Genomic DNA, 26,285 nt, shown 5'->3' with positions numbered 1-26,285 from the left:
TTTGATTGTGGTCAGTACCTGTGTCATTCAAGGCAGCGAGTGTTCCAATGGACAGGCAGCCAGTTTAAAGTAAAAAAACATGCTAGAGATATCATGGTATTTTATGGTCTTTATTTATCTAAATTCATTTAACACCCTGCACCTCCTGTTTTGTGCGAATTTGAAACATCGCATTTCGCATTTGCTTAAAGGGATCGCCATTTTAAAATTATTCTGAAATCCAGAAGATTCCAAACAATGGTAGGTGTACTGTCCCGACGATCCCGGATTAAAGGTTAGGCACCTGTATTACATGGGTATAGATGGTATAGATCAATTATTCACACAATACACAAGCTTGAGATGAAAACAAATCAATGTTGGTGTTAGGCCACAATTTAGGAAAGTTTTATTAAATTTCACAATGTATATTTAAGTCCACTAGTATTGTTCTTTGTCAAGCAGCAAGTTTTATTCAGATTAGTCCTGATTATTACAATGTCCTATCAATTGAAACCCTTTCTTTAAAGCAGCCATTCCCAACCTCTTCTTAGGCTCAAATTTTATGGGCTCCTTCCCTGTGACGCAGTATTTTAGTTGGTTTCATTTGCACTTCTCTCCTACTGACTACATAAAGAAAAATTCCAATATTTTATGATTTTGATTTGGTCTGTAGCCCCCAGAGTGGGGGTGGGGGAGCACTTATGGAATAATTGCTACTTCAAAATATTTGCATTTGTAATCAAGAGTTAACTCTCTAATTAGAAAATAATTCCATTTGAAAATGCAAAGCCAAGTTCAAGGTAATGCTTGCATCTGGCAATGAGTAAACATTTTTGATTCCAGTAGAAGACATATATAAATAGCATTTGTTAATTGTGTTTCTTTTTCTTCACTCCAGGTGATGACTCTGCAAGTATTTCATATTGTTGTCTTGGGCAAAGAATGAACACAACAGCCCAACAACCTAAGGATGTAGTAATCCCAATGTTCCATGTCCTTACTTCAGAAGCTAATTTGTTTACAAGTTGGAGCAGTGAGATCTGCGCTTGAGCTTCCGTTAAGTGGCACTAATTAAGGTTAAGCATAGTTTTTTTAAATTGAATATTGTTAGATGCACAACACAGAATATCATACTTTCTCTCTACTCCAAAAGAAACGTGGGTGGTACAGTTAGTGTAGTGGTTAGCGCCATGTTGTTACAGTGCCAACAATTGGGACCGAGACTCGTGTTCCATGCTGATGTAATAAGTTTGTACGTTCTCCCGTGTTTGTGTGGGTTTTCCTTGGGGCCTCTGGTTTCCTCCCACCGTTCAAAATGTAGCAAGGTCAATGGAGTGCAATTGGGCGGCAAGGACTCGTGAGCTGAAAGGGCTTATTAATCTGCTCTATGTCTAAATCATTAAAAAAAGTCAGTTGATCTGCTGAGTTGCTCTACAAAAGATAAAATCTAGTTTTCAAAATTTTACGAATCCCATCATGACTAGTCAGATCCAATGAAATCAAGTGATATGACAAGACATTCCTTTCCTTACAGCATTAGTGGAGGTAAAGCAAGTTCCTTAAGACAATTACAGTTCTGGGAGAGATTACTTGTAAGTTGTAATGATATGGACTTCCATAATTTTGTGAAATTTCTTCAATTCCTTTTGGAAGATTGGAAAGAAATTGCTAATATTACTTCTTAACTAGATAACACAACTGTTTATTAAACCTACCACTCCAAAGTGAAAGTCCACTTGCAAAGTATAAGGAATGTGAAAGTAGCATATTCAGAGGAACAGCTTGAGAAGCCTGTTGTGTTTTTTTTCCCCCCCCACCATTGGTAAATATATATCATCTGAACTTTGTGACAAAATCCAATATGTGGAATTACAGTTACCTAATGTGAGGAGCACAATTTTGTAAGAGTTCATCCCCATAGTTTCATAATTTTAACCAAATACATGTTTTGTATAAGTTGGTATGCTATCGATGGCAATTAAGTTGGAATGTTTCAAATGCCATTTGGGATTTGAGAGCGAAACTCCACTTCTGAGTTATTAAAATAACTAACAAAAAGAAAAAAAAAAGACTTGCACCTGCACAGCATCTTTCTCAGACATATAAAGAGTTCTTTCCCCAACTTTATTTGCTTGCAACAGAGGAAATATGGCAGCCAAATATGTAAACAGCTCCAAAGACAGCAACGTGACATTAAACAAATTTTTCATTGTGCTTATGTAACACCTGCATAAATTTGGCAATGTCCCAGATTCAACAAACATCTTATCAAATCTTACATCCAAAATGAATGTATGGAAGAAAAAAGACTTTTACCCTTTTTTTAAAAAAGTAAAAATCATAAATATTTGCTGATTTTTAAAATTAGTTCCTTGAGCATTTAATTAAAATGTGAAAACAATTTTATAAAAGAAATTCTGAACTATCAACATCTCAACAAATTAACCTAATAAAAGGAAATGTAACTTCTACCTGACATCTCATTCTAGAAAAGTAAAATGTTACCTTTTACAGAAGATTGCTATGAATACACACAAATATGAAATGCAAAATCTTCAATAATAAGCAACAATGATTTGAATCATTTACTTGATTCACCTTTTTTAAGAAGTAATGTGGCTCATCAATTCCACAATAGATTGTAGGTGAGATTGATGTGTTTCATATAGTTTAACAACCCATTTTTTCCAGTCACTGTATAACTGCGAAGTCACATACTAGTAAGTTCCATTTCCCTTTGAAAATTTTGCCATCCTTTACAAAGTGTGGCTTCTGAATACACACAATATACTTCTGGATCATTTCTGAAACTCACATCAATGGACTATTGTGAATACAGTAAAACTCAGGACAAGCAACAGGTAATAATCTGGAAAAATGGTGAATTCCATTGCCACCAAGGCAGTTTGATGTGTTAAATTAAATAGAAAAGCTGCTATCAATAAAATGCCATCAGCATATAAAAGATTAACTTTCATGATATTTTCCTTTAGAAAAATTAATGTTTAGTTTGTATGTGATGATGCTGACACACTTATGTAGAAATTTTCTCTTCTCATTTTTCAAACGTGTACATTTATTATCCATTCCTAATTGTCCTTGATAAGATGGCAAAAAAATAGTTCTAAATTAAACTTTTGAAGTGATTATAACTTAATATATCAAATTTCTTCTACTCTCAACCATTTCAATTCTCCACACCAGGACCTCATGCACTGCCAAACTGAGGCTACCTGAAAATTGGAGGAGCAACATCTTATATTCCAGACAGTCTGCAAGCAGACACATTAACATTAGCTTCCTATATCCGTTAACCTCCTCCCTCATCCCTCTCTTTCCTTATCCTTCACTTTCCCATCTCACCCCTTTCTCTTCCAACTCCTCTCATAGATCGACCCTCTCCCCATCACTTCTCAGCATTTTTCTCTTTTGTCCTCCCACCTGTATCCACTTATGACCTCACCTGTTAGCCTATGATCCTCCTGCTATTTCTTCCTCCCTCTTCTCCTCTCCTCATCGCCTCCCACCCTCCCCCTACATTTTTTAGTCAGATGCCTGCCTGTTTTTGCTTATACTTGATGAAGGGTCTAGGCTCTAATTGTTGGTTACCCTTTATTTCTTATGAAGGTTGTGTAACCTGCTGAGCATTGCATTCAACCCCAACATCTGAAAACTTCCTTGTTTAAGTTCACAACAAAGGCCACTGCTATTTTCTCAACACAATTGGATGAAGACAATAAATTAATTTTACGTTAGCTTCAATTTTTATGAAATCAATTTACATACAACAGGTTTTCGCTTGTTCTGTGGGTGAGGTTCCAGAGGATTCGAGGATTGCGAATGTTTTGCATTTATTTGACAAGGAATGTAAGGAGAAGCCATGGATCTACAGGCCAGTAAGCCACATATCAGTCATTTATTTTCATTTGTAAAGGCAAGGACTGATTGGGGATAAACAGCATAGTTTTCTGCATTGAAAATCATAACTCACAAGATTGAGGGTTTTTTTGAGGAGTGACCAAGAGGACTGAGGAGGACAGGGTGGCAGACAATGCTTTCGTGGACTTCAGCAAGGCCTTTTACAAGTTCTCACATGGGTAGGCTGATCCAGAGAGTTCGAACATACAAGATCCAGGTTCAGCTAACCAATTAGGTACAAAATTGAGCAGACAGAGACAGAGGGTGGTAGTGGAGGATTGCTTTTCAGATCAGAGGCCTAAGACCAGTGGTGTTCCACAGGGATTGTTGCTCAGTTCCCTGCTGGATTGGATGAGAATGCAGGTGGCACTTACCCGAACTCGAAATGTTGGTTACCCTTTACTTCCTGCAGAGGATGCAAGACCACCTGTTGAGTTTCTTCAGAACTTTTGTGCATTGCATTGGTTAGGCTGGATTGAGTTTTTTTCTGGGATGTAGGGGATGAGGTGTAACATTATGCAGCTTTATAAAATGATGAGGGGTGAAGATAGGGTGGAGAGTCACATTCTTTTTCCCACAGTGGGGGGGGGGGGAGGGGGGGGGAGAAGAGAGGGAAATTTGTCAAAAGCTATGGGTTTATTGTGAGAGGGGAAAAACTTCAAGTGTGAGTGAGGAGCAGGGTTTTCCCCACAGAGAATGAGTGCTGGCTATGTGGAGTCATACAGTTCAACAACACAGAAACAGGCCCGTCACCTGATTTGACCATGCTGACCAAGCTAGTCCTGTTTTCATGGATTCAGCTATACCTTTCCAATCCATATACCTGTTCAAATATCTTTTGAACATTAAAATTGTCCTGCTTCTAACATTTCCTCTGGCATATTGTTCCACATTACCACTTCCCTTAGTGTGAAGAAGGTGCCCATCAGGTCTCTTAAGTCTTTCCCTCACTTTAAATCTATACCATCTATTTTTAGATTTCGCCAACCCTGGGAAAAAGGCTCTGACTATTTATCTATACCCCCATGATATTAACCTCTATAAGATTCCCCTTTAAGTTTCCTACACTTAATTGGGAAACATCCCTGCCTCTGCAGATTCTCTTTAAGATTCAAGTCCACCAAGCCTAAGGACATTTTTGTGCAACAAACTGCCAACTCTACGCCTCCATGCTGTTAAAAAAATTGCACACTTCAAGCATTTACGAACAGTAGTAAACATTATGCCCAACATCAGTGTAACATCAAGGCATTTTACACACATATCACAAGAAATTCCAGGGGCTAGAAATTCAGTACCACAATAATTCTTTTTAAGTTCTGTATAATTGATTTTTAGGTGACCTTCTGGAACTAATGGCTTTCATGCCTGTGATACACTAAAACATCAAGCTGCTGAAATGAACAAGGGGGGGGGGGGATTATCAAACGTCTAACAGTGTGCATCTTAGTGCTACATCTGTGGTGTCAGGTAAATGTTCCACTCAAGTGAAATAGAATTTATCTTCTCTCTTTGAAGAGAGATCAGCAGAAGTTATGAACATGTTCATTTTCCAGAATTGGGCCTTCCCCAAGAGTCAGAAAATGTCAATAGATTCTTAGACATGAAGAAATTACAGGATAGCTGGTTAGTAAAGGAAATGGCACTGAAGGTTAACCATAGTAGTGCAGGCACAAAAGGCCAAACAGCCCATTCCAGCTAAGAACCTATGTTCTTACAAAGGTTTTTAAATGAACCCAGAGCTCTGCACGAGCTCTATAGTCTTATCATTCGCAGCACATACAGTCACCCTGAGATCATCCACAAAAAAATTCTTGAAAATACAAGATCACGAGCAGCATTTTGAAAAAAAGTATTACAAGTGTCCTCATGAAGAGTCTTGCTGGCAAGGCTACTGAGTGCCCTGCTGAAATTATCTCCGGAGATGGACCCATGGTACATTATAAACTTTTTGTGTCCTACCTATTCCAGCTTATAATGACAGCACTGACCTTGCACAACGTATACCAGAATAGGAAGGTGTGGGGAACCAGAACTAAGAAGCTAGCAGCCACATTCATCTAGATGTGATATCAGGACAGGCATTAAAATCTGACAATTGATGAGGAGTCCTCTCTACTTGATCACAATATATGCAGAGAGGCAGCTCAATTAAGAACATAAGAAAAAGCATTTGGCCTCTTGGGCTTGCTCCCGAATTCAATGAAACGAGTGGATTTTTTTTTTTACATTAAGCACTATCCTATTCTGCATTTATGCCCATTTCTCTGGATTCACAAAATCTATCATCATTTGACCAAGGAATCATGCTTCCAAAGCTCTGTCAGGAAGTGAATTCAAGATGTGGTGATACGGTTGGAACATTTTTTTCATGCCGTTTGGTCATGTATACATATACAATCTTTTTGGAAGAAAATTCAATTGTTTTTAGAATATCTGTATAAGATTAAAATAGTTTTAGATCCAACAGTATTTTTATTGGGTAGTTTGCAACCTTTGAAAGGTTTGGGATTAGAACAGTTCTAGCTTGCTTTTGTATATTTAGTTTTATCCGTAGCGAAAAAATGTATTGCTAGTACGTGGAAAGATACAAATATGATTGATATTAATAGATGGCATAATAAGATGAAATATTGTTTAATAATGGAAAAAATTACGTATGTTTTGCGTGATAATTATAATTTTTTAATTAATAAATGGTCGTTATATTCAGAATATTTACATTTCAATTTACATTGATTAGATCTTAATATGTATATTTAATTTTTCTTTAATAAATTTTCTTTTTTCTTTCTTTATGGCTCTCCTTAGTAGAGTTGGCTGAAGCGGGGGGGGGGGGTTCTTTTCTCCTTTTTTATATTATATAAAAATAACGTTCATGTTTATGGTTAATTGTTGTATATGTCATATATTATTTGTTTTTTGAACGAATAAATAAAGTTTAAAAAAAAGGAAGTGAATTCAAATTCTTCATCATTCTATTTGTACATATTTCTTCTCATCCCTGTCCTGTGAAGACAGCCACTTATTTTAACACTGTATCCCATGGCTCTAAACATCAGAACAAAACCATTTCAATCCCTTTAAGGATTTTCCTGTATTTCAATTAGTTCACCAGTCATCCATCCCAAAAGGATGCAGGTCCAAACTGTTTAATCTCTTTTCCCAAAAGAAATCTTTCAACCCAGAAATCAACCCGGACAACTTTTGGTTCATTCCCTCAATTGTAAATATATCCTGGCTTTTTTACGAAGCCTTGGTGTGTAATCAAGATGTGGTCTCATCAGGGCAAGACTTAGAATCTCATTTGGCAGGCTACCATTTCACCAGACTTGATCCTGTTAATGATTTTCAGAATTGTGGAAGTCTCATAATTTCCTCTTGACATTCAGCACTGTCCATTGTCCAATAAAAACATGTTGGAGTTTGACAGTGACCAAAAATATTGCTTGAATCATGCACTTAATGAGTTTGTTACATCAAAGTGGAAACTGATGTCCCACAATGAAATGTCAACTCTTAGATTGCAAAGTCATTTCACTATCCAGAAAGCAAAGTTGTGGAAGAACTTCTCTTCAATCTTGAAAATGCTGAACAGCACACTATATTTGCTTCAGCTTGTGCAGCCTTCCAGACCTGAAAAATGCTTTGCATGTGCATCAATTAATGCAGCTTCACTCAGGATAATTAAAAACATTGGACTTCTGCCTGACATTTCACTGATGCAGTTCAACATTGAAGCAATGTCATTTTTCCCCTGAAAACTCATGAAATATTCTTCCCTTAGTGTATCCATCTTCCCCCATGCCTCTCTACATGCCCTTTGACCTTTCTATAAACAAGGTTACATCTACACTACAGATAATTGCTCTCTTGTGGCAGAGGATATAGCAGTGGGTTTGAAGGACAACCACAAGTAGTCCCAGACCCAGATGGCCTAGCTTTAAATGGGACAGTTTTGTGATGAACAGTCTAGATATTATTGAATTGGTTGCATTCTCAGAGCAGAAATGGTAGTAGCATGAATATATTCATCACAAAAACAACTGATTTGTGCTTCATAGACTCAAATTCATATCCTTTATATGTGTTATCATATGTCTTACAATTAGTTGGAGGATAGATCACTGGAATCCCATCACAGTCTTGATGCCCCATCCAGTCCAGCACTCATATGATGGGAGCTGCTGCGTTTGTTGAAATTAATAGTGTGACATCTATTTTCAAACACTACACCAATATTAGATTTAATTCAAATTTAGACATACAGAATGGTAACAGGTCCTTCTGGCACTCACACTGAACAATTACACCCAATTTATCTACAACCCCGGTACGTTTTGAAGGGTGGGAGGAAACTGGAGCACCTGGATGAAATCCATGCAGATACGGGGAGAACATACAAATTCCTTACGCACAGTGTGGGATTCGAATCCGTGTCACTGGTGCTGTAACAGCGTTGATATGCCACGGATCACCACTTGCAAGCCTGTGCAGGATTGGAAATGGATTTATAGTTGAAGAGAAGATCTTCCACAACTTTGCTTTCTGGATAGTGAAATGACTGCAATCGAAGAGTTGACATTTCATTGTGGGACATCAGTTTCCACTTTGATGTAATAAACACATTAAATGCATGATTCAAGTAATATTTTTGGTTACTGTCAAACTCCATGATGCTTTTATTGGACAATGGACAATGCTGAATGTCAAGAGGAAATTATGAGACTTCCACAATTCTGAAAATCGTTAACAGGAAAAGTCTTGTGAAATGGTAACCTGCCAAATGAGATCCTAAGTCTTGCCCTGGTGAGACCACATCTTGATTACAAGCCGAGGCTTCTTAATCTATCACATTTTATACAGGTTCCTGCACAGGCAAGACAATGCCTCAAGCATCCCCGAATGCTTGGACATCAGCGTCCGCCTACAGTCCTCTGTGAGGGTCTCTGCAGCTGAACTGGTGTGTAACTTCCTCTCCAGCTGCTATTTCCTCTTGATCTGGCTGCGGTGCTTTTACATCTGTAAGCTTAACATTTGCACATTCTGCTTCTAAAATACCATATTGTTTGCGAATTGCCTTGATCCAAGTTGGTGAAAGTAAGTGGAAGATGTACTGATGTACCAAAAGCTTGTCTCTAATCTGACTCAAATAGCATGGTCACTTGGGCCTTGCACAATGGGACTTCTTGCATTTCTGAAGCGAGAATGTCATAACTGTAGGATCATTATCACCATACAGTAAAATTACAGAAATGCTGGAGGAAGTCAGCAGGTCCATCAGAGGTAAAGATATATTACCAATGTTTTGGGCCTGAGCCCTTCTTTAAGGTGTGGAAAAAGCAGGCAGCATCTGAATAAAAGAAATAGACAGGGAAAGAGTACAGATCAATAGACAAAGGTGATCACTGGATATGGGAAGATGACAGGAGAAAAGGTGAAAATTGTTAGGGGAAGGGGGGATTTGGATCTGTGAATGCAGAGCTGAGGTAAAGGAGACAGAAGGAAAAGGGAAGAGAAAGGGGTAGAATGATAGGAAAGGAAACATGGGGGGTGGCGGCGGTGGAGGCTTATGGAAACTGGAGAAGGCGTTGGTAATGCCATCCAGTTGAAGGGTGCCCAGATGGATGTGAGGTGTGGTTCCTCCAAGTTACGGGTCGTCTCAGTCGGGCAAGCCACGATACCATGGACAGACATGTCAGAAAGGGAATGGGGCACGAAATTAAAATGGGTCACTCTATGATGGTGAAAAAGGAACAGGCTATAAAGGCATGCTTAAACTATATTATGAAGCAAAAGAATTTGAAGCATAAAGGAAAGATGGAAGGTGAGGATGATATGAGCATACCATTTTCAAAGGTCTCAAGTCCTGGGGCAACCAAGTCCATGATGAGAACTCTGTACCCCAAATTATTAAGCCTGTGAGTATGGTAGGGGTCCATCCAGCTGCCTGCTGCAGTCCATGCAATTTTCTCCAGTGAGACAGCATCACTGAATTTATCAGAGTATGCATATATACAGTTTGCCATGGTGGCACAGCTATACATTTAAGGCATGAGATCAGACAAGGTATGACTGGCAAATTCTGTTGTCAGATGGGATTTGTTGCTGGTTAAACCTCCACCACAAACATTATGGCATTGCAAGTCCCAAGGGTATTAATGCAGGTATACCTTTCTCTGGCCACCTTCTTTTCTGCTCTTGAAAATTCCCAAGCTCTGGATCTTGGTGATTTGTTCATCTTTATCAGTAAAACAGAGTTCCCTTTATTAGCACCTGTGAAATCATGGTCGATTCAATGCTAACTATGCTAAATGGTAGCATCCAACAGAGAATTGATTTGGCTGTCAACACTCCTTTTGGACTGGCAGACGTCATTCAGTTTCAGCAAGCGCACAGGATTCCTGATATGAATCATACTTTAACATGAGCAAATGGGAGAACTCAAAGCACAGAAATGCTTGCATGAAATGTGTACGTGAAAATCACACTCTGCTCGCGTAATCTGGATGGGATTGCCTGTTCAGCACCATTTTACAATACATCTTCATGCCTTATGAACTTTTAGCCTCCTGCTTCTTTGATTTAATCTGATCTTTTTGATTTTTTGGGTGCTGACCATAATAACACATTAAAGCTCATGACAAAAGCAAGAAGTGTGCACACTGCTACTATAAATTAAATCTAGAAAGTTACTCATATCAACAATGTACATACAAAAGAGGTAAGAGTCTAACATTTTATATAAACAATCATTGTCAATTCTGAGACAAGATGAAAAGGCAAATTAATGTTTGAAAGAGACCTCATGCTGGTACAAAAAAAAAGTCCCCACTTGAAACATTAAAACTGCTTATTAATTTTTGACTTCTGGTACATTTGCATACAAAGCACATTCAGGTTGTGATGTTAAATCAAGGCCACACCTTTCTTCTTGGATAGATGTAAAAGATGTCATTTTTCCAATATTACTATACAATGGTATCTCTCCTTCAAAAAACACTTCATTGACAGAAAGTACTTTGGAGCCAAGATCGTGAAACTGTTTACTTAATGCAAGTTATTGCTCCCAAGATGTTGTACAATACACAGTAAGAAGACAAAAAGTTTAACTAAGGAAATATCTGACAGATGCCAAAATGGATGAGGGGTTGACTTTAACAGTGTATTAAAGCAATTTTCTTTACATTTATGTGTCATTGTTTCAAGTAATAGGTTTTTATGACAATAATTACAAATGCAAGTTCTGTTGAAGCAACTTATCAAATGTGTTAAAAATTATAAATACGGCTAAAGTTTTCATTGAACCAACAAATCATTGGATTTCTTTTGATAAAGATGGGTCTCATTTGTACAAATATACATATTTTTAAAGAATTATTGCGGATTTCTAATTGTTTAAGAATGGCAATCAAATGGTTAAACATTGCTGTTTTGATGAAAGCTTCAGGACTGAGAAAACCTACTTTCTTCCACCCCATTCCTGTAGAAAACTTGTTGCCAGTCCTGTCTGCACTGTCCTCACTCTTCCAATAATACTTGGCCTTGAGCCAAAAGTGTCATCTTACACACAAGATAAAAAGGGATCATTTTTGAGGCCAGATTCCAACACCCTTGCTACCCACCACCACACCCCACCACCTCTACACATATACATTACATAGTGTAGTACCACACTTATTACTGTTCCCAATCTTAATTCCACTCACACTAATCAATAGAAATAATAGACAACACAATCACAGTTTCAACAAAAATCAGTTCATTCCTGATTCTCTCTGTTCTGGCATCTGTAGTAGAAATATGGCACCACATTTTGTCCCATGAGATTTACAGAAAATATATAATGAAGTACAGCAGAAAGTCTGTTTTAAGAAAACTACTATAAAGGATGTTAAATTAATATGTCCTTTTCTAAAGAAATCATGTATAACAGGGAAAACGGGAATCTCCACATTCTTTAAATATTTCATCCCAAAAAGCTTTGCTGTTCACCATACTAACCTCAAGCAAAATGCAATACAATTAACAGAATCATATGAATGGAATTACTACTTAGTGATGATATTAGGAACTATTAATAGGCAGTCAGTGGTTGGTTGCCATTTTCAGATAGCTTAAACAAATTATAAATATATGTTGAAAATCAACTTGTTCCTCCATTCTAATTTTCTTCAAGGCCACATCCAAATACACTATGGCTGTTACTTTGAATGGTACAGGCCTTTCATGGGTCAAAATCTACCTATTTTTGACAGAAGCAATAATTTCCATTAAGTTTTCACCATACTCCGAAAAATAAATTATTCTTAAAACTGAAGTCGAAGTAAAATAAAAATATAAAAGGTAAAATATAAAAAAAGGAAAAACAGTTTCCATCATGGAAAATACATTTTGCATTAAATCTGTGCTATCGTCCTTTGACAATGAGCAATGTAGCCAGCAATTCTTTTGTCATACATTTTCATCAGTTAGTAATATTCTTTAAAAAAAACATAGCTATATTACCCGAATTCAGCATTCTGATGAAAACAGAAAACACATCAACTAATCCAGCTTCTGAAATTATTATTAATTACTGTAATGACTTTGATTTAGAGTTAATTACAATAGTGTGGAAACAAAAGCAGAATATAAAATGTACAAAACAAATTGAAATTATTTCACATGAAACAATAAAATTACTTTCTGAATTTTTATTTACAATCAAAAATTTGGATTTCTTATAAAATGAAAAAAGAATAACTGCAGTAATTTTAAAAACAAATTCTTCACTATATTTCTAAAACACATTAAACCTCACACTAACAGAAGCAATTTCCGAACAAGATCAAAATAAGTCTCACCTGGCAAAGATAAACATACATTTCCAAATCCATACATTCCATAATTTAAAGCACGAAGTAGATTCATATGCACAGATATTAAGCAACTTTTGAAGGCTTTCTGGTCAGAAATTGAGTATTATGTTTCGTGCTGTGGTAACATAACCAGCAGGATCATAAAGCTATGTCAGAAACTAAGCGAGAAACAAGTATAAAAACGATACTTACTGTTTGTCACGTGATTCAGGGAGCTGTATTGGCCATTGGGTGTACTTGTGGTGGGGTTCATCATCCTTGAATGGTCCATTTTGGGACAGAAGTCATCACTATCTGTTCCAATGAAAACGTCAACCATCACACAAAAGCAATGAAGCATTGTTCCATTTCTAATAAATAATTTTCTTTACGTAACACATATTAGTCTATTAGAATGATACTTTAAACATTCCTTTAGCCACAATGAAAACTTACTTTGTGTGTGAGGTACCTAACATTTATCTTGCATGAAAAGTATTTTAATAGTTTGCTTCAGGATTGAAGGGCACCCATTTAAACAGAGATGAGGAGGAACTTCTTTAGCCAGAGAGTAGCGAACCTCTGGAATTTGCTGCCACAGGCAGCTGAGGAGGCCAAGTCATTGGGTGTATTTAGGGTAGAGATTGAAAGGTATCAGAATGTCTGGGTATCAAAGATTGAGGGGAGAATGTTGGGGAGTGGGTCTGTGTGGGAGAATGGATCAGCTCATGATGGAATGGCAGAGCAGACTCGACAGGCCAAATGGCCTACTTCTGCTCCTATATCTTATGGTCATATGGTTATTGGTTAAAATCTATATTAATTAGCAGCATATTAAATTAATATTTTCTGCAATTAATTATTATCTACACCAGCCATTCTCAACAGGGGCCACATTACATTTAAGGGGGCCATGGACAAATTATTTTATGTTTTTTTATGTAGTCGGTAGGAGAGAAGGATGGAAGAAACCAACTAAACCCGACCGCTTAACAGGGAAAGGGGTCTGTAAAATTTGAGGAGAGTAATAAGGAGGCCATAGTCGTAAACAGATTGAAAATAGCTGATTTACAGTCCTAATTCCGTGAAGGTTGGTGATTTAGGTTAATAATATTAATTTTCAATGTGGAACTCACCATTACCAGTGATGGGGCCATCGGTAGCCTCTGTTTCCATATTCAAAGTGCTGTGCTGCAACAAAAAAAATTGCCAACATAAATGTCATTGTGTGTGACTTATCTGTCAAAGAAAAGTGTTAACGGTAATTAAAAGACACATGTGAGCAGAGAACCTTAATCACTGTGTGCGTGCCACACCTACTGTGTATTATATTACCATAACTTCTAGAAGGCAAAAGCGTTTTTATTTTTAAAAAGGTATTTTAAAAATTGCTATTATTATTCAGATAAAAATAATATCTATTTACATAATCAGTAACAAATTACTGTAGCTTTGTTCAGGTTTCGTCACGGGTTGTATTCTGTCATGGATTATGTTAATGACCTGCAATTACTTTACAAAGATCAATGAGATGACTGAAGTTTTTCACAATGACCAGCAAACATTGAACTGGACTGATATTTCTTCAGCCCATTCAGGTTAGTCACTGGCCTGATCGTGAAATTTTCTATCATTCATAATAAAAGGTATATCAACTTTTTTCAGTTACTGGAATGAAATTAATCTATTACTGCAAATCAAACATGATGGCAATAATTTATAACTGAAATGACTCAAACTCACTCATCTCATCTTTGAGCAAACGCCACTAAATCTACGATTGGACACGTGCAAATCACTAAAGGTCTGCAAAACGTAAACGTCATGCAGCATTTTGTGATGCCCAGTGCATTAATACTATTTATAGTTATCCTGAAGGTTTAATTCAGTGAAACTTCGAGTGGGGTTCTCAGAAGCATGGCGAAAGGCCAATGTCAAGAGGCTGCTGCACAAGACGACTCCTGCGAATTAATCGGAAGAATCCATTCCTATTGATCTCAAAATATTTTTAGGCATGACGCCAGAAACGTTGCGTTACTTACTGGAATAAGCTCATTTCTCCACTTGCCTCCAGCTACTTCCCTGCAGAATGTGAATTCTATGTTCCTCTTTTTGCCAGGTATTATGCTAGAGTCAGAGAATACTATTTACAGTCACATTTCCAGTACCCGTGGAAAAAAAATCTACGACAATCTACAGTCCGAACAAAAGAAAAATACAGTAAAACAATGCGATCTCTACATAGAACCCAGATACACACTTGTTCTAAAATGAATACACACGTACAACAAATAAGAAAAATCGAACCCAGTTCCTCTGAAAGCTAAAACCAACGTCGGGCACACTGCAACAAACAGGAAGAAAAGTCCCACCAACAAAAATGGGTTAAAACACCCCACCTTTCTAGCCTACAGATCGAACGAGGGCCGTCTAAATCAAGCGACTGTCAGTTCTCAGTGGTGATGGGGATAAACGTACAAGGTATGGGATGGGTGTTGGAAAAATGTTCTGGAATGTCAAGAGAAAGAGGTCAGAGCCTCGTCAATGCAATTTTAAAAAAAACTTGATACACCGGTTCCTAAGGAATCGACCAAAGAGAGAGACGGAGAGAGGGAGAGAGCGAGAGAGAGAGAGAGAGGGAGGAACAAGCTTTTCGATTCAGGACAAGTTAGCAAGATTGTTCAAATAGCCGGTTGCGACATAATCTTTCTTAACGAAGGTATGAAAAAGTCCAAAAGATCAGTTTCCATTCGGCAGTGAGAGCATCAATCCGGAATAAGCAAGGTGTGATGGGTGACAATGGCAGTAATCACACTGTACTCCCAACGCATTCACATCTACTGTACAATGATCCCTTAACAACGGTGGGTGCATAAGATATGGGGGTGATTGCTATCAACGCATATTCCAGCCGCCGAATGAATATGGTGGGATTTGTTTGAAGCTGCAACAAGTCATTAGGTCTGTATGTGCAGGTACTTATTTTGAAAAAAAATCTTCGCTGTGTCAAATGGCTCAAATTTATATTTCTGAATGATGCAGAAAACAAGCCCTGTGGTTACCTCGGTCATAGGGTACGATCAATCAAATCCATCACCATTCGCTTTAATATTGCACAGAGGAAAACTGCTGGATGTGAATCGCTGCTAATCCAGCAGCCACTTCCTCCATCTTCACCATGGTAGTATGGGAGTTTGTCAAACACTGAGAAACCGAACCGCGCCGTTCTGGTTCTCGGCGATCGACTAGAGAGTGCAAAGGCACTCCAGCCAACGCAAGGGAGACACCAAAGATAACAACTACACAGAAACCCAGCCAATCATTAAAGCACAGAAAGCTCTTTGTTTCTGCCGTCTGCTGCACAGATCGGGCGCTAAAATACTAGCAACACGCCTACTATGAACATGTAATAAATAATGGATGTTTATGCAACGGTATTCAATTATGGGAAGTTTACTATGAATTGACTGTCCCGATCATTTACAACAGTATACAAGAACCAAACAATTGACTTTAATAAATAAAGAACGTTCGTCCGGGTAATAATGATTTGCACTACACATGGTGATTTGATATTTTTAAATAAATATACCCTCACGCCCTTTTTTTGCTAAATGAGCGAACTTTCTGACATTCACACATTTTTACAGGTAGACATGCCACCAATTGTACCCTGCCGATGAGATTCTCAATGCCTGGATAATTGAAATTCTGTTCCATAATATTGAATTCTGGCATATTGATTAGCATTTGGGGGAATTCAGCTTTCTAAAAATGAACCTTTTCCGTGGCAGTTGAAATCAATGACATTCATACACATAATTTCAGCTATAAAATCACACTAGTTTGCAAAATTACAACTAGGCGCATTTCATCAATTTTAGTAGAATGGGATGGGCGGGTGGGGAAAACTCACGACCACAATCTTAAACAAACCTTTTGAAGATCGTATAACAATCATTGCCCACATCAGTTCTTCATCTTCTCCTTTTCCCCAATGTCTCCATATCACATTTCATCCAGAGTAAGTTAATCTAATGTCCAAGAACATTATCTGGGCCCTGTTAGTCAATAATGTTTTCAGATGTTCAAATGGATTCGGAATATAACTCCTCGAATGTCTCTTGGTTCTTTGCATAAGATACTAAATAAATCATACTCCGCGTTTTTAGTGTAGAGAATAAGCCGGTCAGCAACTGACATCCACACGTGTTTCGGTCTCTGAACAGAACCGACACAAATGACGGTCACCGGCAAAGTAACATTAAAGTTCCACAGGGAAAGAAACACACGCAATTTATTTAGTGAATACTAAATTGCAAAATAATGACTTTTCAGAACTCACGATTGGTAACAACTTGAAAGATCGTGCGTGTCTATACAATAACAATTTACGATAGTAATTGTTCCGTTTCATCCCTGAGAATAGTTATTTAACAACTGTCCTATAACTCTTTCCATGGGAAAGGAGTGGTGGGGTCGGGTTTCTGGTTTTTTTTAAAAGTTTATTAAGAACTTCTAATGTTTGATTTCTGCAGGTCAGGAGCGAACAAGGTGTGGTGAAACGCAACCATTCATCCATCAGTCTTATGTTTTCATTAAGAAGCAATTTCCTACATCTCTATCATTATTAGAACAAGCTACGTGTCTCCTTAATTTTCAATGCAGATTCGATTTGATTCAATTTTCAAGTTGATAACAGGTATGCTGGGTTCTAAAATATAAGTTTCCCATGCAAGTTTAAATATACAAACACCCTTTCAAAACTATTCATGGAACTTGGACTGATAGGATGAAAAGATAAATGGTTTCCATTTGATCGCTTCTCAAAGGCCAAAGCTTATCAACTAATTCTTTGAGACATGCTTGTAAATTGCCAGTGATTGTTCAGTGAAGATTTTCTTAGATATATATTATATATATATTTACACAAGATGGCTCCCCAAATGCCAGATACTTCCGAAACTGTCCTCACAGTGCCACCTACTAGCCACAAGCTCCAATTACATGGCCACAGACCAGTGTTGACATGCAATATTTCAATTCCCCATTTACACATGCTGAAATCTATCCCCCTTTAAATGGAAAGCTGGAGATCTAACAGAGATTTTTGCAGGGTCTTTTCTAAATGGGTGAGATACAGGAAGAATGCTATTGAGCTAGACCGCAACTGCCACTTGGCAAGGCTGCTCACCTGGCTGCACTTGTACTCCCAGTGTACAAGCAGAGACTGAAGACCACAGCACCAGTGGTGGATGGCAAAAGTACAGTGGAGGGAGGCAGAGGAATGTCTCCAGGACTGCCTTTAATCGGTGGACTGGAACATATTCAAGAACTCATCCATAGACTTGAATAAATATGCAACATGTGTCACTGACCTCATCAAGACCTGTGTGGATGAGTGTGTGCCCACGCGCAAATACTGGGTGTTCCCCAATCAGAAGTCATGGTTGAATCAGAGGATTCCCAACCCGCTGATGGCGAGATTGAGGGAGTTTAAGACTGGGGATCAAAATCTCTACAAGAAGACCAGATACGACCTGCAGAAGGCCATCTCCGAGGTAAAGTTGCAATTCCAGATGAAGCTAGAAACAGAGACAGTCACATGCTAGCTATGGCAGGGAGTGCAGGCCATTACAGCCTTTAAAGTAAGAGCAAGCACTATAGATGGCTGTGATGCTTCATTACCTAATGAGCTGAACACATTCCATGCTCGATTTGTGAAGAACCAAACAGTGCTTACCAGAATCTCTGCAAAGGCCAATGACCCTGTGATATGTCTCTGAAGATGATGTCAGAACATCATTCAAGAGGGTGAACCCTTGCAAGGTCTCATGCCCTGACGGAGTACCTGGCAGGGTACTGAAAATCTTTGCCAACCAACTAGCCAGAGTGCTCATGGATATTTTCCACGCTGCAGTCAGAGGTTCCCACCTGCTTCAAAAGGGCATCAATCATCCCGGTGCCCAAGAAGAGTAGCGTGAGCTGCCTCAACAACTACCGCCCAGTAGCACTAACTTCTACTGTGACCAGAATTAACATTTACCTAAGCAAAGGTCTGGACCATTGCAATTTGCCTATCTTCTCAATTGCTCCACAGCAGATGCAATATCGCTGTCTCTCCACTCGGCTCTGGATCACCTCGAAAACAGCAACTCATTGGACTGGTCTTCATTGACTACAGCTCAGCCTTTAATGCCATTATTCCTTTAGTGCTGGTCAAGAAGCTACAAACTCTGGGCCTCTGTACCCCCCTCTGCAACTGGATCCTTGGCTTTCTCATCGAAAGGCCATAATCAGTATGAATTGGAAGCAAAGTCTCCTCACTGATTAGCAACACAGGTGCACCCCAAGGCTATATGCTCACCCCACTGAACTACTCATTTCACACTCATGACTGTGAGGACAGGCACAATTCCAATGCTATACAGGTTTGCCAATGACATTACAGTTGTCAGCAGAATCACAAATGGCAACGAGGAGGCATACAGGAAGGAGATCGATCAGCTCTTTGAGTGGTGTCACAACAGCAGCCTTGCGTTCAATGTCTGCAAAACCAGGGAGAGGATTGTGGACTTCAGGGGGGAGTCAGGGGAACATGACCCAGTCCTCATTGAGGGCTCAGTAGTGGACCCAGTGAGGGCTGGGTGTCAGCATCTCCAAGGATCTGTCCTGGAGCTTCCATGTTGATGCAATCATGAAGAAGGCCCTCCAGTGTCTGTACTTCGTGAGGTGCTTGAGGAGATTTGGGACATCACTGAAGACTCTTGAAAACTTCTACAGGTGTAGTGTGGAGAGCATTTTGGCTGGTTTCATCATTGTCTGGTATGGAGCCAACAAATTTCAGGACAAGAAAAATACTCCAGAGGGTTGTTAACTTGGACTGCGACATCACAGGCACCAGACTTCACTCCATCAAGGACATGTACATGAGGCGGTATCTTAAAAGAGCAGCCTCTATCCTTAAAGAGCCCCACCACCACCCAGGCCATGCCCTCTTCACTCTGATACCACTGGGGGAAAAGACACAGGAGCCTAAAGACGAGCACTCAGCGGCACAAGGGTAGCTTCTTCCCCACTGCCATTGGATTCTTGAATATTTAATAAACAAAAGACACTGCTTTACTTTTTGTGCACTACTATTTTTGTTTTTTATATAATTTGTTGTAAGATGAAGGTTTTCACTAGGATGCTCCCACAAAACACCAAATTTTGTGACATTCCTGACAATAAATTTTTATTCTGATTTTGAAGATGGGGAGTAGCTAATGTTATCCTCATATTTAAGAAGGGAGGTAGAGGTATGTTAAGAAACTACAGGTCGAGCATCACGTCGGTAGTAGGGAACCTATTGGAAAAAGTTCTTAGGGATAGGATTAATGATCTCTTGGAAAGGCAAGGACAGATTAGGATGTCAGAGTGATTTTACCTATGACAAATCTTGGGTTTTATTGAGGAAGAGACTAAGAACGCAAGGTGGTAGATGTGGACTTTGTGAAACATGAGAAGTCTACAGATGCTGTGATTGTAGTAAAAACACACAGATATGTTAGAGGAGCTCAGTCGGTCTTGCAGCGTCCATTGGAGATATATTATCAGCGTTTCAGGCCAGAGTCCTTCTTCAAATTATAGGCAAAGAACTGGAAGGCATCAGACTAAAGACTGAAGACTGGCAGGGGGAGGAGTCCAGACCTTCAAAAGGTGTTATGGATAGCCACCACACCCCCTGTCCTTGCTGCTCCCATCAGCAAAGAGGGAGAGGTGCCACAAGACTCATCACCACCAGGTTCAGGAACAGCTGCTTCCCCTCCACCATCAGACTCCTCAACAACAAACTCAATCAGGGACTCATTTAAGGACTCTTATTTGTGCATTTCACTGATTTTTTTCTCTGTATTGCACTACATGGTTGAATCAGAGGATTCCCAACCTGCTGATGGTGAGATTGGGAATTGTTTACATTTCTTTATTTGTTTTTGTGTAAGTTAAGTACAATTTTTCATACTACCAACAAGTAATAATTCTACCTCGCCCACAGGTAAAAGGATCTCAGGGTTGTATGTGATGTCATTTATGTACTCTTACAATAGGTCTGAAATCTGACTACATAAAAAATATTTAAGTTTGGTGAGGTGAAAAGAACACAAGGCTTTTACTAAAATATGCTGTGTCCCCCAGGAGGCCAGAAAGCCTCAGTTGCCCTAGTGTATAGTGCTGGAAGTAATCCAGAAATTGCCATCTTAAAGGTCTTGCTTTAAAATCTATGATCTAGTTCTCTAAAATTGTATTGCAAGACCGCATCCTTTTTACCTAGATCATCAGTATAAATATGGACCATGACCTCTAAATTTTTACCCTTTCCTATTCAGACATTCCTAGTCATCCCTGAATAAGACACTTGGCCTTTCTTCATTTATGTTTCAGCAAATTGGTTAACAAAAAAATATTTATTTTAAGACAGTTGATTACAAGAGCAATCAAGTTACTTTGTCTTCTGCACATCTGCTCTGAATATGCCAAAATCTAATCGGTAACAACATTCTTGTCCGTGTCCATTTCATTGCTGAAATTTTGGCTGCCAACCCCTTTCCCATCTTACCAGAACCACAAAATAGTTCTTGTGTCTTTTGATTTCAATTCAATCAATCTCCATATTCATTTCATTTTAATTCTAAACTTCACTACAATTTTGAACTCTCCTCTGCTTTCTTTGTTGTTCCAATGTAGGTGGAAATTTATATGGGAAAACAGCAAATAATTTATTTTTACTAGGTACTGAGTTGAATAATTTCAAATATTAATTTCACTAGTCCTATTTACATGTCTGTGGGCTGCTGGAGACATGGGAACCAGGATTATAGAGGGTGCTGAGGGCAAGAAAGACCCCCAAAGGGCCTCAGGTGCTGAAGGCTTCCTGATCCTATTGGAGGTTGGATCTGGAACATGGGTTGCCAATGGATCGAACAGGGCAGCTGCAGGAGCGCTGGAGGCGAATCCACAGACATGCAGTCTTTATGAAAGAACTCTCTTTTGCTTCTCTTTCTCTTACTGTAAGGAGAGCTGTGCAATATTAATGGTGACTTTTTGTCTGCCTTATAAGCAGGCAAAAGAAACTTTTCTGTGTAATATTTTCTGCATTAATGTATGACAATAAAGGAATCTTGAATATTTCTATAAAGAAGCAATATACTGAAAATGTTTGAACTGTGAAGCAGACCATAAATTGCAAGAGTACTCATTATATCAATTGGCATCTATGGGTGAATGTGGAGTCAATGTTTCACATGGAGTTAACGTAAACCTGAAAATTAACATGTTCAATTTTTCTAATATTCTTTGATTTTATCTCAGGTTTATAGTATTTAGAGAGTTTAACTTTTGTGATAGTTTACTGCATCTTCCAGTCAATTTCTTAACATCATTTCATTAGTTTTCCAGAGAAATTCCTGGATTTCATCTAATTAAATTTATCTAATTGTCAGATTGATGTTCTTTTTGCTAAACTACAGAATATTTCAAAGAATCATGCAAAAATATCATGAGAATTTTTGGTTTCAAAGAAGGAAATGAATTACTTTAAACCCACTTGAACTGAATATTACATTTGGTATAGACATTTCTTTCCTTGTATCTGGAGATAATATGAAAATTATGTTTGTGCAATGTTTTGTCCAATTTTAAAGATTTTTATTGCTATGACTGGTACTGCCAGCTGGACATACCTCCCGAGACCGATCCTACCCATAGCCCTTTGCAGGCTCTCCATTTCGCTGTGCCTTGATTAGTCAATGAGGTTGATGGCTGTTCCAGTCTATAGTTAATAAAAGCCTGTTAGTTTCACAACGCCAGTCTATTGTGATTATTGATGGTGCATCAGTGAGATTGGTTAGGCTTTCGTGTTCATGTTCAAATTATTTTTGTAATAGAAATTGCCCTCTGGTTGGATATTTTAAGAGGTTTCAGTGCATGGAATCTCTCCTCTAATTGTCCCTCCATGACCCCAATTTGCTCTGGATCAATTGCCTTCCTGTTTCACTTGAAAAGTAAATAGACCTCTTTGTTATCCAATTCAATTACCTTTCACTGTTAGTCTTCCTTCCATTTCTGACATCTTTACAATTAATAAATAAAGGTACTCAAATAACTTTTTTTTAAAAAAAAACCTGATTTGTAGTGAGTTATGTGGAGGATTGTAATATGCTTCAAATGTCAACATCTGTGAAGATCCATCCCAGGGCCTTCATGTCAATGCAATTTTGAAGAAGGCTCACCAGCAGCTATATTTTGTTAGGAATTTATTTGCTACATCACCAAAGACTTCCAAATTTCTACATGTGTACTGTGGAGAGCATTCTGACTAGGTGAATCACTGTCAGGTATGGAGGTGCCAATACACAGGACAGGAAAAGGTTACAGAGGGTTGTGAACTCAGACAGCACCATCATGGGAATTAGTCTTCACTCTACTAAGGATATGTACAAGAGATGGTGACTCAAGAAAGCAGCCTCTATCAACAAGGACCCTCACACTTTCTTCTCACTGCTAACATCAGGAAGGAGGTACAGGAGCCTGAAGATGAGCACCCAGCTTTACAAAAACAGCTTCTTCCCAGACACTACCTCACTTTCTTCCCTTCTTTTGCACTATTAAAAAAAAAAAATTGATTGACAGAAATGCAATTTATAGCTATTTTGGCACTTGCAATGCACAATAATGCTGCCACAAAGCAACACATTTTGTGACACATGTTCCTAAGAATAAACCTGATTCTGAGATAGGCAGATTGATTAGGTAAACCATGGCACATTAAGTATATTACTCAAAAGTATGAAGTGTTGCATTTTAGTCAGAAGAATGATGATAGGCAATATATAACTAAATGCCACAGTTCTGAAAGGGATGCAAAATCAAAGAGATGTGAATGTCTCTCTGGTCTCAGCAATCTATTAACAAGCCTTTGCCATCAACTCTCTTCCAACACTAATCACCATCTCTTGCTCTCTGCCCTTCCAAAGACCTTTACCTTTATTCTTTACACTGCACTGATTCTGGGCGTGATATAAAGAGATTAAGCAGGCAAAGCCTCCTTGAATGATCTCAGTCAGCCATTCAGAATAAAATAAAAAGTAATTTAATCATAGTATTGTATAGTGAAATCTTTGGAATGCTCTGCATATGAGGGTTGTGATGCTCATTTCTTAAGTTTATTTAAGAAATAAATCAATAGATAATTTGATATTATTGAATGGAGCGATATGGGATTAGTTCTGAAAAATGGTGTTAAGGTAGATGACCATCTGTGTTAGTGAATGGGGACCAAATGACAAACAAAACTTCTATTTCTTACATTCTCCATCATGCCTATTTTTTTAAAAAAAATTATTTAATGAATGGTTGTCAACCTGATATGGGAACTTTATTTATTTCTTCATTGATATTACCAACTCTGCTGAGTATTTCCATCATGTTCTGCTTCATGGAAATCCAGGAATGTATGTGCATTGTTTGCTGAAAGTGGCTGGATAGGTTGAAAAAATGATTTATAAATAGACTTTATAAGTACAGGTGTAGCATACAAGAATAAAGAATTATAAAATAATGGTTTGGCCACACACCTGATGCATTGCTTCCAGTCATGAGGGACAACTTTCAGTGCAGAGCACCAGCCACAGATAGAAACACCCCCAGTGAGAAGAAACAAAGAAGACAACCATGCAGAATAGTGACCATGGCAGCAGGCCAGTGAGGGGTTCAGCAGCTCAAGGACCACACAGGCTGTGGGTGATTTGTGATCAAAGCACTCACACAGGCTGCGGGCTGTTGGAGAACCACATATCAGAATTGGGATTTGAGACGATGCTAAGGACAAGGGCTCCCGAAGGGCCTCAGACGCTGAAGGCTTCCTGATCAAATTGGAGATTTGGATCTGGAGCTTGGCTTGCCTATAGATAAATTAGGGGTCTATGCAGTTGCAGAGGCTCCAGGAACACTGGAGTCAAATCCACAGACAGTTAGTGTCTCTGAAAGGACTCCCTTCAGCTTCTTTTTCTCCTACTGTAAGAAGCACCAGGCAACACTAATGGTGACTCTTTGTCTCCCTTATGGCAGACTAAAGGAAATGTCTTGCAATACTACATTTTCTGTTTTATTACATGACAATAAAAGAATCTGGAATCTTTACACACAGACAGTACTGAGTACATACGTGGAATAAACAGTCAGAAGGGATGGTAAAGACAGCTACAATCAATGGATTTAGAAAGCATTTGCACCAGTACATGGATAGGAATATAGGGAGATGGGCCAAATGCAGAAAAATGGGATGAGTGTAGATGGGCATCTCAGTTGTTGTGTCTAAAGGGCCAGATTTTGTGCTGTGTGACTCTGTGTTGCAGTGGAACTATCAAACACCTAGATTTCCCTTGGTCTCTAGAAATAAAAGAATAGTCTTCTAAGCAGCTCTAAGTAACTTAACAGAAAATTCAAGAGGGTGAATTTCAAATCCTAAGAATCACAAGTGATTATCGCACCAAAAGAGCCCATTCAGTTTGCTAAATCAGCAAGTAAGGGATGCAGTAAAACATAAAAGTCTGCAGACTCCATGATTGAAGTAAAAAACAATGCTGGAGAAACTTACATTAAATTACATTTGCCACAACAACATTCACATTTCCAACTGATCTATGACCCTCTGTATCCTAAGGCAGCCATCTCCTTCTCAACAACTCCAGCAATCTATGTGTTATCAGTAAACTTACTTATCAGACCACATTTATTCTCACGTTATTCTTTCATATAAATGAAAACATCAGCAGTTCCATCGGGAATTCCTGCCATGCACAAATGGAAAAGCAACCCTCCTTCATGATCCTCTGTCTTCTACCACCAAGACAATTTTGGATCAAGTTTGTTAAAACACCTTGGACCCATGTGCTCTGACATTTCACATCAGCCTACCATGAAGAAACTGGCCAGAAGCCTTGTTAAAGTTTATATACAAAAAAGCCTCTATGTCCAACATATCCTCTTCTGCCATTTCCACCACCTCCTTTGTGATCCCACCACTAGACATCCCACCTCTCCTCCCCTTTCCGCCTTCTTTAGGGTCCGCTCCCTCCATGTCCAATCCACCCTCCCCACCAATTGTCACCTTGGCACTTACCTCTGTGACTGCAGGAGATGCTCCACTTGCGTCCACATCCTCCCTCACCACTATTTGCAGCCCCAAGCAATCCTTCCAAGCAAATGGTGGTAAGAGAGGATGTGAATCTGCAGGGCCCATCTACTGTATCAAGTGCTCCTGCTATGGTCTCCTCAGCATCAGAAGAGACTCATAACAAACTGAGAAATAGCTTTGTTGAGCACCTTAGCCCTGTCCACCACAATAGCATGGATCCCCCAATGGCCACATCTCATTCCCTTGCTGGCATATCTGTCCATTGACTCATGCACTGCCAGACTGAGACCACCCATACATTGGAGGAACACCTCCTTTCACCGAGCCAAACTCAATTCTTGCCCTTCAGATTTATTTTCAGAATACAT

The 26,285-nt window shown here is 38.7% G+C and overlaps 1 protein-coding gene across 15 annotated transcripts in view; it reads right to left on the bottom strand.

Moving 5' to 3' along the window:
• Window positions 1-26,285, bottom strand: part of ikzf2 (IKAROS family zinc finger 2) — a 199,189-nt gene that overhangs the window by 81,953 nt on the left and 90,951 nt on the right. For 5 of the 15 annotated variants that reach the window (XM_069933953.1, XM_069933947.1, XM_069933950.1 and 2 more), the window contains exons 2-4: window positions 14,783-14,867; window positions 13,877-13,931; window positions 12,954-13,055 (exon numbers count right to left, since the gene is read on the bottom strand). In XM_069933953.1, coding sequence (XP_069790054.1) covers window positions 12,954-13,055; window positions 13,877-13,931; window positions 14,783-14,867 — 242 coding nt within the window. Of the gene's footprint in view, window positions 1-12,746; window positions 12,834-12,953; window positions 13,056-13,876; window positions 13,932-14,483; window positions 14,521-14,782; window positions 14,868-15,139; window positions 15,275-15,802; window positions 15,955-26,285 lie in introns of those variants that run through there. The other 10 variants (XM_069933958.1, XM_069933952.1, XM_069933959.1 and 7 more) reach the window with 7 other exon arrangements.

Source organism: Narcine bancroftii, chromosome 4 (genome assembly GCF_036971445.1).
Source record: "Narcine bancroftii isolate sNarBan1 chromosome 4, sNarBan1.hap1, whole genome shotgun sequence".
NCBI lineage: Eukaryota > Metazoa > Chordata > Chondrichthyes > Torpediniformes > Narcinidae > Narcine > Narcine bancroftii.
Note: the sequence above shows the minus strand (reverse complement) of the source record. Positions and strands in the feature narration are given on the sequence as shown.